Source organism: Paramormyrops kingsleyae, chromosome 23, assembly GCF_048594095.1.
Source record: "Paramormyrops kingsleyae isolate MSU_618 chromosome 23, PKINGS_0.4, whole genome shotgun sequence".
NCBI classification, from domain to species: Eukaryota; Metazoa; Chordata; class Actinopteri; order Osteoglossiformes; family Mormyridae; genus Paramormyrops; species Paramormyrops kingsleyae.
Window position 1 is genome coordinate 18,466,305 of NC_132819.1, and position 15,655 is coordinate 18,481,959.

The 15,655-nt window shown below is 45.9% G+C and overlaps 1 protein-coding gene across 1 annotated transcript in view; it reads right to left on the reverse strand.

Moving 5' to 3' along the window:
* Nucleotides 1-15,655, reverse strand: part of cpne4b (copine IVb) — a 28,770-nt gene that overhangs the window by 1,479 nt on the left and 11,636 nt on the right. The window contains exons 3-15 of the mRNA XM_023827460.2: nt 15,261-15,440; nt 14,674-14,745; nt 14,382-14,456; nt 13,406-13,489; nt 12,587-12,676; nt 8,040-8,138; nt 7,437-7,523; nt 6,224-6,283; nt 5,016-5,149; nt 4,299-4,353; nt 4,028-4,079; nt 2,060-2,193; nt 651-887 (exon numbers count right to left, since the gene is read on the reverse strand). Of these exons, the coding sequence (XP_023683228.1) occupies nt 651-887; nt 2,060-2,193; nt 4,028-4,079; nt 4,299-4,353; nt 5,016-5,149; nt 6,224-6,283; nt 7,437-7,523; nt 8,040-8,138; nt 12,587-12,676; nt 13,406-13,489; nt 14,382-14,456; nt 14,674-14,745; nt 15,261-15,440 (1,359 nt within the window). The remainder of the gene's footprint in view (nt 1-650; nt 888-2,059; nt 2,194-4,027; nt 4,080-4,298; nt 4,354-5,015; nt 5,150-6,223; nt 6,284-7,436; nt 7,524-8,039; nt 8,139-12,586; nt 12,677-13,405; nt 13,490-14,381; nt 14,457-14,673; nt 14,746-15,260; nt 15,441-15,655) is intronic.

A 15,655-nucleotide genomic window follows, 5' to 3' on the forward strand; every position in this document is an offset into this window, starting at 1 on the left:
TATTTAAGTATATTTATTGGGATCTTTTCAAACTCTGTGATGGTATCTGTTTGTGAAGGGAAACAAGAAATGGTGTGTTGAAATAGACAGAAAGTCTAGTGCTGACATAAATACATCACTTACATGACAAGGAGGCAGTACCCTGTCATGCTGTGGAGACCTCAGTCAGGGCATGCGGGTAGTATAGAGGTCATCACATGACGTGGGACCACAAGCGAGAGGTGATCACATGACATGTGGGACCACGAGCGAGTGGTGATCACATGACATGTGGGCAGGGGCGTTGCTAGAGATTTTGGGCCCCATGAAAGCATATCATATTAGGCCCCCCAGTCCAAACCAATCCAGTTATTTTCCTAATTTTTTAGGGCCCCTGTCACTCAGGGGCCCTTGGAATCGTCCTAGCTTTCCTCCCCCTTACGGCGCCCCTGCATGTGGGACCACGAGCGAGTGGTGATCACATGACATGTCGGACCACAAGCGAGAGGTCATCACATGACATGTCGGACCATGAGAGGTCATCACATGACGTGGGACCATGAGCGAGAGATCATCACATGACATTGGACCACGAGCGAGAGATCATCACATGACATTGGACCACGAGCGAGAGATCATCACATGACACATGGCACGCCCTGCAGACTCACGTGCTTGAAGTTGTGGAAGGGCACGAACTGCACGATGTCCCTGAGCACGGGCTCCCCCTTGGGCGAGCGCAGGATGCCGTCGTCACCATCCAGCATCTGCATGTCGCTGAAGTCGGCGTTGCCCACGCCCACGATGATGACCGACATGGGCAGGTGGGAGGCGTGCACGATGGCCTCCCGTGTGTCTGCCATGTCAGTGATGACGCCGTCCGTCAGGATGAGCAGGATGAAGTACTCCTGTAGAAGCGCGGTCGGGAACAGCAGGTGCCACTGACACTCAGATAATTACTTCATCTCTCATGTGTATCTATTGTAGCTACAGGGGGTGTCCCCTAAATCATACCAATTCTGCCGAGGATGGGCTTCAGGCCCCCTCACCACAAACTGGACTATATCTACTTCAGCAGTTTTTAAAAAGTCTTTTTTTTCTTCATTCGTACTTCAAAGTGGAATCATAAAGCCCTGTCCCATCTTATCATCTGTGAAGCTACTCAGATTCAGCAATTTTCTTATCTCCATGGCAACCCTCCGTAAGCCCCTTTTTCTGAAACTGTCTCAGGGTACTTTTCCCGAACCCATGAAGCTGATGTATCTTAGTTAAGGGTACAACAGCCGGAACCCCTTCTTGAAAACTAGGCGCCCCATGAAGACAGAATTTCCACTGATTACATTTATGGATATAAAATAATATGATAATTTAAATTATAACACGTCTGTTATTTGCATTTTTAGCGACAGGTTTCAGGACAGACAAAGTTGCCCCCCCCATCCCTGCTGTACCTACTTTGAGACTACATGCCACACAACTTTCTTTTCACACTGGATTTTGCATCGTATGCTACTGGTTGCTTTAATGCCAAGTGAAGCCAACACAAAGTAGCCTAACAGAAAAGGAAAAACGGCACAAAAATTCAGGACTAACATTAGACCTCCCACACCTTTGATCTCGCTAGAGTTTTAGACAAATTGTGAACAGATGTGGAAAGAACACAATTAAATTAATGTTCTAGACTAACCTTAGCCTCAGGGGTGGAGTATGGTATAGGCTATCCTAGGAATGGTTAAACTTCTTAAATTTGGCCGACCAACCTGTACCGCAATACCTCCCTCCCCCCATCAGTAAATTTGACAGAAAGCACCCCCCCCCCCCCCCCACCACCCTGACTATGGTTTCGGGAAACACCTGCATTGTACTTGCATAGTTCGAACTTGCTTTTGGGAAACGCACCCCTGATGGGTAACTTTTACTCCTGCCACCCCATGCTTTGATTAGCATGTTATGGATGCACCATCATTTTGAATTCCCTCACATTCTTCTTTCAGCTCCAAAAAAATACCTCAATAGCCAACTTAGGGGGCCCCCCTAGCCACGGCAGCCCTGGGGCCCCCAGCTCACCCTGGGTCCTCACCATGGCCTCCTTAGTGTGCATCTCCTCGCAGGCGGAGCTGGCCACCTTCTGTATGATGGGGGCGATGTTGGTGGGGCCGTACAGCTGGATCTTGGGCAGGCAGTTCTGATAGGCCTCCACGACACCCTGTATGCCTGTGACAGATGCTCATGTAGGTGAGAAATTCCTACCAGGTCAGACTCACCGCTAAGCCCAGAGAAGGACCACTGGTCATGAGGAGGGGACTAATAATGGGCCACGTCTAGCCCAGTGTTCCCCAAACAAGTCCTCGGGCCACACTGGACGGATACACATTTATCCCAGATCCCAGCACACCTGTAAGGTATTTGAAGCTCCTGATTGTTTGGGTCAGGTGTTCTGGGAACTGGGATAAAACGAAAATGTTGGTCTGTTCAGTATGCCATGGGGACTGGTTTGTGAAACACTGGTTTATCACAAGCTCAAGGAAAGCTCAGCTGATGTTCTTGTATATTCTCCCAACAAACAACACATATATATTCAGCATCATTACCCATTTCCGTGTCATCTGAACCAATTATGTTTTACATTTTATTTAGACTTTTAACAGCGCAGAGCTCTCGCGTCCTTCATTCTCCTGCGGCTTTTGGGTGTTAATCCTTAATTCTTTCTGGGTATAAAGGTCACGCACATCTGTGCAGGTTGCAGTTATGCATGAAGTTTAAGGGCCAGACCAGCAGCTGGGTGCTCGTGTCCTGGCAAATCAGAGCCCAGGGGTTCCCGAGGGATCTCGCCCTTTAGCGGCGTGAAATCAGAGGGATGCCAGGAATCCACTCAGAGCAGGCAGGGGGCTGATTGGATCTTGGGGAGGATGTACCTCCAATCACAATCGAGAATGCGGCATGCCCTCGTTATGCTTCCTAGAGTGAGATCGGGAGGTACCCTGTGTCTTTTATCCATCTGCTATTTCTAGATTTCATCAGCCACTTAGGAGTTAACACCATCTCTTTTGATATTCTGATTGGTCAGGCTCTGATCATTAAAATAAAAGCGTGCCAGCTCGTCAGTGTTTGGACGCCGCCCCCTTTTTGAGTTCGGCTGGTGCGAGAAGCTCCCCGCTGGCCTGTAAGAATGCTAATTATAAATGAATATTTGCACACGGCATGAGCACGAAGTGCTAAATGTAAGAGTGTAAGAGCTGCAGCGGTTTTAACTCCACATGCCGTCTGAGATCACAGTTACTGGCCTGGGGGGGGCGGGTGGAGTGACACCCCGCATTTAAAATAGGAGAGGGAGCAGCTTTGGGCCACTGTGAACCGCTACTGCGGAACATCATCAAAAATAGATACTGGGGGGTTTGTAGAGGAAGAGTCCTGAAACATCTGTGCTTCCAGATCAGATGGGGGGGGGAGGGGGTGATAACACAAGGTGCAGTATGACAAAGACATGCTGTAGGGCTATTTAACCCTCTAGATTGTTGTGGTGAGAGTTGCGTAGTTTTGCAGATATCGGCCATAGAAATCTCAGTCTTCGGAATCGCATTCTTTCTGTGGTGATTAAGGCAGCAAAATAAATACATTTCAAAAATTCAACAGCAATGTATCTTACTAGAAATCTTAACCCGGTACTCAAGATAATCCACAGACCTTGCAGTGAGCAATTTGCTGCAGGAACTATTTTAGCTGCATCATTTTAGATCTAGTGGACTGCATGTGGCCAGATGTAGCCAAATAAGTGAAGTTCCTCTATAGCTACTCTTTGGCTGCAGTTTCAAGTTAACCTTAGTTAACGTCTCTGTGATTAAAGTATGTCACAATGCTTAGGTCTAGTTGGGCTAACCAGCTGGGTTAAGAGGCTTGCTAACCAGAGATTGTATATAAAGATATATACACTGATTTTTTCTCACAGTATTTTGCATGAGGAACACGTTTGTCTGGGTCTTATGCAGAATGGCAGCATTTCAGCTCCGTCAAGCGGAGGCGGTGAAGCATGAGTGTCAGTAATGCTTACCGGCACATTCCGGGTTGTCTTCGTCGAAGTTGATGGCAAAATCGTGGGAGACCTGGGAGGCAAGAGAAGGACGTCGTGGTCAGGCTGGTATGTAAGGTCACGGAGACCATGTGGGGAGCTTGGGGGGAAATATCAGCTCGATGCTGGTTTCTCTGAAAGTCACTATGACTGAGAAATCTGCTGGAAACGTGCGGGGCATCCCATAAGTATACCATATGGAATGTGCCGGAATCGCTGGGGAAACTGGCAGTGTAAGAGCAAAAGGTGATACCTTGAAGTCCGGTGGTATCTGTGCTCCAAACCCAAAGGCGGGGAACATTTTGTCACTATGAGGAAGGGAGAAAGATGAACATGAATCAGGGGGCGGAAGCTATGTGGGGCAAGGCCTGAAATCAGCGTGATTCAGCCATCTGCAATCAAGTGCCATTCACAGCCTCCTCTGCCGTCAGCATCCTCGCCGCCCCCCAGCCCCAAACCCGCCCTCGGCCATTCCTAGGGAGAAGGTAGGTCACTTTCACTAGGATTATTCAGGTGGTCCTGCTCCTGCCCGCCCCCCGTGCCGGGAAGATACCCATCAAGAGAGGCGAAATCTACCCCCTTTTGAATGACGTGGGGGTGGGGGTGTGGGTGGGGGTGTGGAAATACACAAAAGCTTGTCTTTGTTGGCTTGCAGAATCCAGTCCAGATCCTTGACCTGATTGCTAAAGCTATTGCTAGATATTACCTGCTATCTATAGTTTTGTCTTTCCCGCTATATATTTTACAATGTCTTATGGAATGACTGTGACTGGCAGAGGATTCTAACGTTTGAAATGAATGGTGTTAGCAGAGCTAAATAAAACGCACACGCGGGGCTTCTGGCCAAAATGCCGCAAGCCCACAGGCTCCAGCGCGGGAAAAGGTCGGGACGCTTTCCTTTCTGCACGCCGTCTTGGCATTCCCAGCATTCCCGCCGATGGGTGCTGGTGAAGGCTTTGGGGAGACTCGCCTGTCGTAGTCCTGGCAGATCTCGCCGACGGCGACCAGGGCCTTGAGGTACTCATTGGGCTGGTACGGGTGGATGTAGTGCAGGGAGCAGCTGTTTCGAGGGTCCCCATTAGAGGCCGTGAAATCGATGGCTACCTGGGAAGGAAGATGGTACCCCACTTACTACTTTTGCAAATTATTTACTGCTGGTTTACTTGCACAGGGGCTCATTACTGGGATATTACCATGGAAGGCCCTGACGGGCTTGTTCACACGGAGGAGACGTGTCCACATCTAGGCCTTGTGCTTAGCAGTCATTCTTGTGTAAGTCGCAAACTATTATTCAAAGTCGCTTCATTCATCATATTTATTAATTTCATAATCTTTCGGTATATTCTGTTTGCCTACTCTGTACAATAAAAAAATTTGCACTAAACATTTTAAGAACGTTTTAAGAACTCTTTTGTTCCTTTATCTATCAGTATTTGGAACAAGTGTCCTAAATAAGAAAAGAAGTAATTGTATGTTCTTATGCATTTAATTTTAATTTGTTTGTTTGTTTTTCCACTTCATTGAAGTACCTTGCTGTCCCTTGCAAGAATTTTCTGCTGCAAACAATAAAATTAATGCTGCGACCAATACAATCAATCTCATTCTTGTAAATGTAAAACGCAACATATGTGTGCTGCGTTTTTGGCTGATCTACCCGTTCTATGAAGGTTATCTGGTTTCTGGTGAATGGAGTGCAGCCGCTACATACTATACATAATTTATCCTCAAACTTCTTGCCCGCAGCAGAGCTAATATCTTTCCCTCTGTAAATGTAAATGACCCTGTGGTCTTTGGCAGCATATCACTCCAGGATCAAATAAAAGCCCTGAATTAATGAGCCCAGCTACATTGTTCATTGTAGAAGCTAATGCTAAAGATAAAGCTGAACGTTCCAGCAATGACAGGATCAGGTCTGAATAGAAGCGCTTTAACACAGGGGATTTTTCTGTTTGATCTGTGCTGAATGCTGTAAATCATTTCCGGAGTATTTTTAACTTTCATCATTTCCACCACATAAATGTAGAATAAAAAGTAAAATTTACTATTTGAACATCTACTTATCTAATTGTTGTCAATCTGCTGTCTCCCAGAGTCGAAGCACGACAATCAGCGTAACACCAGCAAAGCTCCAACAGGCCAGCTGCCATGTTCTCTGTTGCACTGTCTCACGTAACTCACCGTAAACTGGATCTGACAGCCGCCCATGATGTAATCAAGGAAGGAGTGCATCTTGATGATCTGCAACAAAGAACCAATCACTGACTGAGCCTGTGTTTCCGAGACTGAGTGGACGTATCATCTGGGAGCAACTAAGACATCCGTGATGGGAGAACCGGTCTGACAATCCATCTAAAGAGCTTGTTGAAGGTCAATCACAAAGATTGTTGCACAACAGCTCTTGGACCAGAACAGTTAACTTTTATCTACTCAGTAAGCAGAGGTAGAAAGTTCTGGTTCAGAAAGTATAAATCCAGACCAAGAATTTGTTTCAACCAACCAGCTGAGTGGTTGCAGACTCAACCAGAGTCACATTCATGAAGAACTCACCTGGTTGGCTGAAACAAAATCTTGGTCTATATTTGTACTTTCCGGACCTGAACCTTCCACACCTGACAATATTTTTTTTGTAGCAAGTAAAACAAGCCCTGGACCTACAGATTAGAAGGCCCAGTCGCACTTTACTTGAAGGGACATGAATAATGTAGTTGCTTAGTTAATGCATTAATTAACCAGTAACTAAGTGTTAGTTATTTACTGATCCAATGTTTGTTCATCATTAATCAATCATAACAGTTCATGTATTCCATTCAGACACTATATTAGTTAACAGTTAACTAATTAGTTAATAATGGTAAGACCACTCATGGGCAAAAAATACTTAACTTATGAACTACTCAAGAACAAGTCATGAACTGATATAGGTTTCCCCATGAAATACATAAAGTATCATGATTTATTAATGATGAATGAACATGGGATCAGTACACAACACAGTTACTCATTAATTAATGCATTAAGTGTGTACTATTACAATATTCATATCCCCTCAAGTACTGAAGGCCTTTAGCAATTAAACTCCCTCTACTTTCTGTGGGCCCTACTGTGAGACAAAGATCGGAGCTGGCCCATGAAGGAACTAGTTGTGGTAATTAAGCACACCAAAGAGAAGAGATCCTGCGCGCAGTGAGAAAAGGTTTGACTTTTAGGAATCATCTGTTAATGCCAACACCAGCATCCGGCATATTTTATATTGTAATCTTATTTGGGATAAGCTGCAATTATGGCATCCGTGGGAACGTCTCACAGACCCTTTTGTGTTCTCGCCCCTTGGTGGTGAAGACTGGCAAAATGTTTGGCTGCTGACTGCACATAAGAACAGGCCCTACTGTACCTTGCACTGGTTGAGGATAACGACACCAGAGTTCCTGTAATTCTTCTTCTTGACCTGATATTTTGGATTTATACACTCCCACTGGATCTGATACATAGCGGAGAGAGAGAGAGAGAGAGAGAGAGAGAGAGACAGCCCATTGACACAGCGGATGAGGACTGGGAGGTCTCAGAACCATTAAAACCCAGATGGCGCCAGAAATGGGCAGGGGGTAGGGTGGGACGGGTGATTGGGGGAGGGTGCTGGATGTTGGGGGTGGCTGGAGTTGCTGTTGTTTTCCAAACTGCTTCCTGTTGATGGATCTCATTCCCTGGCGAGTAACAATGTGACAGAATGGCCCTTTGCCCATGGGAGGAGAACCAACCACATGCCATCCTGGTATCCAGCAGCTACTCAGATCTGACTGCTAATGGTGCAAACTGAAGACATAGTGTAATGATAGTCAACTGGTTACTTAGTGAAAAGCGGTACTAACAGCTGCAGTGACCTAAGTAATGGGGAGAGGGGGGGCTACTATCCGTACACCCACCCCCATGTACACACACACACACACACACCCCATACCCTCTCCACACACACACACTCTTGTCGCTCCCGCTTCACCTGCCGTCCATCCAGCGCTCCTCTTATCTCTTTGAAAGTGGTCTGGAACTCCCCAATGAAGTCGTGCTTTCCGTTGGAGTCCCAGTCCCATACAGTACACTGAGAAAGAGATTGATGGGGGGTGGGGGGGGCACAGAAGATACAGTCAAAAATATGTCCCAAACCCTCAATCCAGTGGGAAATAATAGGAATCTGTGGAGAGTGAAATGAAGTTCAGGTCTGCAGCAGCTGAGAGAGAGAGAGAGAGAGAGAGAGAGAGACAGGCCCCTGAGAAAGATGGCATGAGGGTCAGCTGCTGCGTGATTGTACGATGCTTGTGGGGGGGGGGGGTGTTATCTGCATCTGAAACATACTGAAATATTAATATGGTGATGAGATGTGGCTTTTCAGTTACAGGGCAAACACAGATATTATGCCACTTTTATTCTGACTTCTTTGCACTTTGCTGACATCGGTTTTGTTATTTTTCCTGGCTTGTGTCATAAACTCCATGTTTCTTTGTTGTGCTTAATAATGACACCTATATAGGTGAAATAGTAGTGCAAAGTGAAGGGTGTTTCCTACGAAAGTTTTCTCTGTTATGTTTCGTTTAAGGATTGCACTTATGTTTTGTAGATTTGTGTGTTTTCCCAGGCATGCAGAAAGCAGAACGAGACAGCGATGCGCACGGTCTTTGTTTATCAGACCGTCACCCGTGCCTCAGTGTCACCAACACTGATGGAGGGGTGAGTTTTGGGGACCGGCTGTGGCCAGTTAACGTGCCAGAATGGTACAGGACCGAGTGGAGAAGCACTGCCCTACAATAAGCTGCTTTTTAGCTCGGATGGTCATGATGATGCAATAAATCTATTGCCTCGGGACCAATTATAACAGAACAAAGTAGAAATTCCTTTGTTGACAAAAAGAGAGCAGAGTCCCAATCGGCTTTGGAGTTAATGATCCAGTGTTTAGATTAAAGCCACCAACTGTAATCCCACTCATTTTTTTAATAGTCAAATAAGCGGAGTTTCTTATTACATATCTGGCTTTTATATTTTAACAAAACTGTCAAGTAATTAGTTAGATATTAGCAGAGCTGGAAAGTTCAGGTCCAGAAAGTAAAAAGCGAGACCAAGATTTCGTTTCAACCGACTAGTCGAGTACTCTCTGAAAGTAACTCTCTATGCTCAGCTGGTTGGTTGAAACAAAATTTTGGTCAGGATTTGCATTTTCTGGACCTGAACTTTCCACCTCTGTTTATTAGTTTGTGGGTTGCTCATCTCAGAGAGAGGACAGAATTTAAAAAGAAAAAAAGGCTTTATTAATAAGGAACACAGACACACTCAAAACCATGTAATAGCCACGCCCATGCGCATAAAAACTAATCCAGCAGGCTAAGCAAAATCCAGAGAGTTATCAGGGAGCGGTCAGAGTTGGAACTAACAGGACAGAACTAGATCAAGCCAACAGAAATGAACAGGAAACTAAAAAACAGCAAACAAACCAAGGATAATCCAGACCGAGAGAGTAGACACCAAACTCTAGCAGGAGTAACCAGGGAGAGTTCAAATAGCTAACCTGATTGACAGCAGCTGTGGGTAGTTATGGCTTTGGATAACCATGCCTGTGGAAGGTAACTTGTAAAACGCAATCTGGAGCAGATGTTTGTTAACGGAGCGTTCCGCCCTCCCGCCATAATTATACAGTTAGGAAAGGCAGATAAACACCGGTGGCCCTCGCGTTTGTCTTCCGGATTTTTGCAGCCTTCATTTTCTGATAACCAGATTTTAACTTAGGTATTTCATGCATGGCTAGCCTATATTGGCGAAGGCAGGGCTGAACCAAACCAGCTAAAACAGATGGTATGTACAGATGTCTGACATACCATCTGCTAAAGATACAAAAAAGCAAATTAAAATATTATTTTTTTTGTAAATAGTACATAACATATTCTTCAAATTGTTATTTCAATGACTGTCCAAGAAAAGGTTATAAGATTGTGTTCCAAATTTTTTTGGACCCCTGTCACTCAGAGGCCCTTGGAATCATTGCCACACCCCCACCCCTTACGGTGCCCCCACAGACACGATAAGTTCCAGGCAATTCCTGGCCCCTTCCACCACGTGTGTCATGCGGCCCCGTGCTGTGGTTTGGTCCCCCACGGGCCAACTCTGCGGGCCAACTAAAGGCTTCATGCGAAGGAAGCAGATGCTAATGACACCTTTGGTTGCATTCAGGCGGTAGAAAAGCTTTTAGACAAGGTTGCTGAGACCAAAAGGACAAGGCTGCATCTTGCAGCTGGAGAGGAAATGCAGCGAAACGCTGTCGCTTGCTTTAAAGGTATCCATGGTAATATCCGCACTAATTACACCAGCCGAGTCGCACTCGTAGACATGGTGCCCCTGCTGGAGACACGTCACTGACGCTGCGCTACCGGAATGGCCCGTTGATGACTTACACTTTCTCTGGGGCACTGACCATCGCAGACACTAGATAATTCATCTCCATGTAGCCTGTGAGTCTCCCACTGATACCAAAACAGGCCGTTATTCTTCAACAGAGCTGAGACCAAGAACGAATATATAAAATCAATGGAAGTATTCCAACTGGCTTATTTTCACTGCCTTTCACGACATGTTTGCCCAACAAATTAGAATGATGTGTATTCTGTTTGACAGAAATAAAATTGGGTATTTTTAATCTTCCTGGCAAATCACAGAAATTCAGCAGGTGCCCGATGATTTGTGGCCCGCTTGATGCGTCTTGGCCAGATCCATTTGGAGAGACATCAGACCTGTTTAGCAATCTGGCAGGTACAGGTGTGGCGCTTATCAGCAGCTAGCAGGGGAAGGTGAGGACCTCAGGCCTGACCCACCATGACCACAAGCCAAAGCGTAGTGGACATAGGCTCCGAACCCATGGCTAACAGATCCTGTTGGGAATCAACTCCCAGAGGACAAGCTCGTCAGAACTTGGATCCAAACCCCACTCACCTGTCACCGAGTTCTCTCTCCTTCCTGACAAAAGGAAAGTTTGAGACCCAGTGGATAATTCATTCCAATAACACGGGACCCCAGAAATGAACTGGGCACTGCTAATTGACAGGAGGATCCTGTGATATTCGCCACACGAGCACGGACTTCGGTCACTCACCATATACCTTCAAATGGGTGCTAACGAGCCTCATTAACCAGGCCTGGTCCACGACTAAGGAAACAAGGATATCACATCAAGTTGAGCCACTGGGGTGCATGATGTGGAAAACGTCTGTCTGCACAGCGTCTGCTGCAGGAGTTCTGCGCCAGACAGCCGTAATTCTGTTCCCTGGGTCCGCGGACGGCGGCAGTATTGTATCACATTTATCCCCTTACTATGTTCTGACCTGCGAGTCCAATTCGATGCTAAAACTAACAACTCACTGGCAGGTCTCACTGGACACTGAGCTACAGCAGTTCACGTCTGTCTGATAAGTGAGAAATCGCATCATCTGACGCATGGCTCAGACATAAAAGTAAGTGACATCACGGAACGGATATGTGGCTAAACTGGAAATCTGTGCCCCCACCAAACCCCCACCCGCTGCTTTCTCTTTACTCCGCCCTCCCTCCCCATGTCAGTGACTCCTCTCACTTTGATTCCAGCTGTCTTCTCTATTCTATGCTTGTCAGTGGAGGACTGTGTGGTGGAACGGGGCATGCTGGGTAATTACACCAAGTCTAAGGCTCCTGCCGGCCTCTTCAGGAAGCGTGTCGGGTCCAGCCACTGTGGAGCACAGCGTAGTGTCCCGCCGCTTTAAGAGGTGTGCCGAGCCCCCCCCCCCCCCTCAAACCGCAAAGCTTATCTCGAGAAAAACACCCTTTTGTGCCAAATCGAATGCCGCAGGTGGCTGCTTACAGCTCCGTTCCATCTCATCCCAAATCTCGTGAATTTCAATAATCCTGTTTATTTATTGAAGAGAGTTTTTAGGAGCAAGCTCTTGCAAAGCTCTTTGCAAAACACTTGACCATTTCACATTCTGGTACTTTCCTCGACTCTATCATCGCACCTGTAAAGAGAAGGAATCAGTTATAAATGAATCCATGTAACGGAAAGCGCCTGAACATTAGCCCTTCTGGGCATGTGCAGGACTCTCCGTCAGATGCTGAGCATGACTCTCGTCAGGGTCTCCATCCCTTGCTCACACTGAAAAGCCTTCGAGAGCCAGGATATATACGTGTCTGGTGGCTTGTCACGTCAGCCTCTGGGCTTTTCTGGAACTTTCCATTTAGCGGCGGAAATACATGGAGGTGCATCACGGCACATCTCCAACGCAATGAGGACGCGAGCAGGGGAGGTTATCTATCCGTCCCAGCTTGTGTGTGTGATCACATCACACTGAGATCTTGCTTGATGTGTGTACCTGTGTTTAACTTGACACATTATTACACTCATTACCACATCATTACCACATCATTACCACATCATTACCACATCTGAAATTTAACATAGGACCCCACAATACCCTTACATGTATCACTGTGTAATAATTTGTAACCGCTCTGCAGTTACACTGTAGGCTCTCATCCTACCTTCAGCTCGCGGTCGTGGTTTCCACTGCACAGAGTGTTAAACGAGACTTTGAACGTTTTCCAGACTGGGCTGAGATTGTTCATGACGGTCTGTGAAGAGAACAACAGCACGGTGCTCACTGAAATCAGCCAGCTTTGCATACAGGCATGAAAAAAACCACAGCGGTAAGATATGGCAGGCATAAGAGGATTTAAGTGCACTGATGTTTACATCTATCTGATCAGATGCATGATCCCCCCCCAAAAAGGCAAGAAGCCCAAGCCCGTTGCTAAATGTCTGTATGAAACATAGGAATAGAGGACATAGACTGGAAATAGGGAGGAAGTAGAGTGAAAATAGGGAGGAAGTAGAGAGGAAATAGAGCGGAAGTAAACTGAAATAGAGAGGAAGTAGGTTGGAGGTAGAGAGGAAGTAGACTGGAAATAGAGAGGAAGTAGAATGACAATAGAGTGGAAGTAGAGAGGAAGTAGAGTGAAAATAGGGAGGAAGTGGAGAGGAAATAGAGCGGAAGTAAACTGAAATAGAGAGGAAGTAGGTTGGAGGTAGAGAGGAAGTAGACTGGAAATAGAGAGGAAGTAGAATGAAAATAGAGTGGAAGTAGAGAGGAAGTAGAATGAAAATAGAGTGGAAGTAGAGAGGAAGTAGAATGCAAATAGAGTGGAAGTAGAGAGGAAGTAGAATGCAAATAGAGTGGAAGTAGAGAGGAAGTAGAATGAAAATAGAGTGGAAGTAGAGTGTAAATAGAGTGGAAGTAGAGAGGAAGTAGAGTGTAAATACTGAAAGAAGCAGGTCTTGGGCATTACTGGATAATGATGTACCTCAGTTCTGTGAACCAGGGAGGCAGTGGAGTCATCATTTATCCTGAATATTTCTAAAAATGGATCCGATTTGCTGAAGAAGTCCTGTAGAAACAAGCTGGAGATGAGTTCCTTCCTCCCGTAACACACCTGATTTAGAGGGACAGCAGCTCGCGTGCCTCTTTCTGGGTGGGCAGTAACATATATGGAGATGATCCTTAGCAACTGATGGGAAATCACCTCTCGGGGGCATCCCTGCAGTTCTCTAGATCAAAACGATGCTCTGCATCGAGCAAAGGCACCAGGCGAACCAATGCCTGTGAAAATCTCAAACTTTCCTAAGTTGATTGGCTTATATAATATGGCCATAAATCAGTCGCTGATTGTGATTCACATGTTGATTCAGCTTGACATGATCACACTACGCAGCTGTCATGTTGTCGTTGCTATGGACACGCTGGATTTCAAATGAGAAATCTGTGCGTTCTGTCACATGACAGATTCATTTAACTTCCTGCGGATTTTTGATTACCCTGCTGCTCCAAATTCAGTTTGAACTCAACCGTGACAACATTAAAGGGGTCTTTTCTGTAACTTAAGCTGAGTCAGATAAATTAGACTCTGTAATGCATACTTGTATCAGTATTTTGCTGGAACAGTTCAATTTCAGAATAACACAATGGCTCAGTTTCACCTCACACCTCCAGGGTTTGGGGCTTTGAGCCCAGTCTCTGCAGTGTGTATGTGTGTGTAAGTTTGTGTGTGTGTGTGTGTGTGAGAGAGAGGTTTTTTACCCCATGATGTATGGGGTACCTCGACTCAGTGTTAAATGAAGCCAGCAGAGCAACAGCCTTCTACATAATACAGTTCCTTCATTTCATTATGCTAAACCGAAATGATCATGTAAGAGAAACGTTAAACTAAATCAGTCAGGGCCAGAGATTTAACAGCTGGTTTCAAGAAAAGCCATTATTATTCTAGGCCTTTCAATGGCTACCTTGTCATCCAGTTTTCTTGCACTGAAACCAAGCTCAACGTAGTCGTCATTGCCAGATAGCTCCTCTGCAGTCACCTAGGAGAGATCATCCATGTTTATAAATGCTCACCAGGCACAGTCTGTCTTTCTGTCTACCTCTGACAGTTGGTCAGGGCTATAAAAATGGCAGAGAGATAGTGAGGAGAATCAAAACAGCATCTCAAACCGGAGAGGAAATAAACAACAAAATCAACCCAAATCAACGTTTTTTTTTTTTTTTTTTTACTGTCAGAGAATGCAGCATGCGGCTTACAGTGATGGAGGACTTTCCTGCAGTGTTCCCCTGCTTCAGCAAGGCTTTCGTGAGTTTCCTCTGGGACACGATCTGCCCGGAGAGAGGAATGGACTGTGAAGAGGGCACCATTGTTAAGTGCCCCCAAACCTCTTTAACACTGACAGATGGTAATGCCCCTAAATCTAACCATAACTCCAGACACCTGCATTGAACCTGTTCTCCAGTCAGTCCTGGAGTGCCTGATTTACTTCCTACAAGCCCAGCATTAGCCATTTATGTACGTCAGAAAGACAAACGCTGTGAAAATCCCACTGCTATATGATTAATATTATTGGACCTGAAAACTGCTGGTATAATACAAATATGAGGCATAATTCATCTTTACGCAAATAGTATTTGGGATATACAGAAAGTAAGCACATAAGCAAAACCACAATGTTCCCAACATGTCTGTTAGACATTAAAGCAGTAATTGACTTGAAAGGCTTATGTAATTATTCATTTGTGATGTCATTCACACGATCCGCAGCTACAACAATGAGCAAACTGTTGCCTCCTTTGGTACCAAGCTTCCTGCTTCCATGGAAACCTAGCAGCGCCCCCACCTGGCCCAGAGTGCACTCCATGGCCCCCAGGAAGTCGGTCTCCTTCAAGCCATTGTGGCTGCTGCTGATGTCATGGAGCTCATAGCGCAGCCTCTGAACCTCCTCGAAGTAGTAGTCCACCGTGAAGACCTTGGAGAACACCGGGTTTATGCTGCTGCGGATCACCTCTGTCCGGTCCACCTGGAAGGGGGCGAACCCAAGGGATCATCAGGCCGGCCTTGAGGGATCGTCCTGGGGGGACACCTGGGATCACCGCCATGGAGGGTCATCACCGTGACACATCCAGACGGCAATGTAAATATAGCTTTGAGTAGACATAAGATATTCGATATTTTGGAGAATATGAGATCTGCTGTAGTGAAAAATAAGGTATTACTATCAGGAAATATTGACAA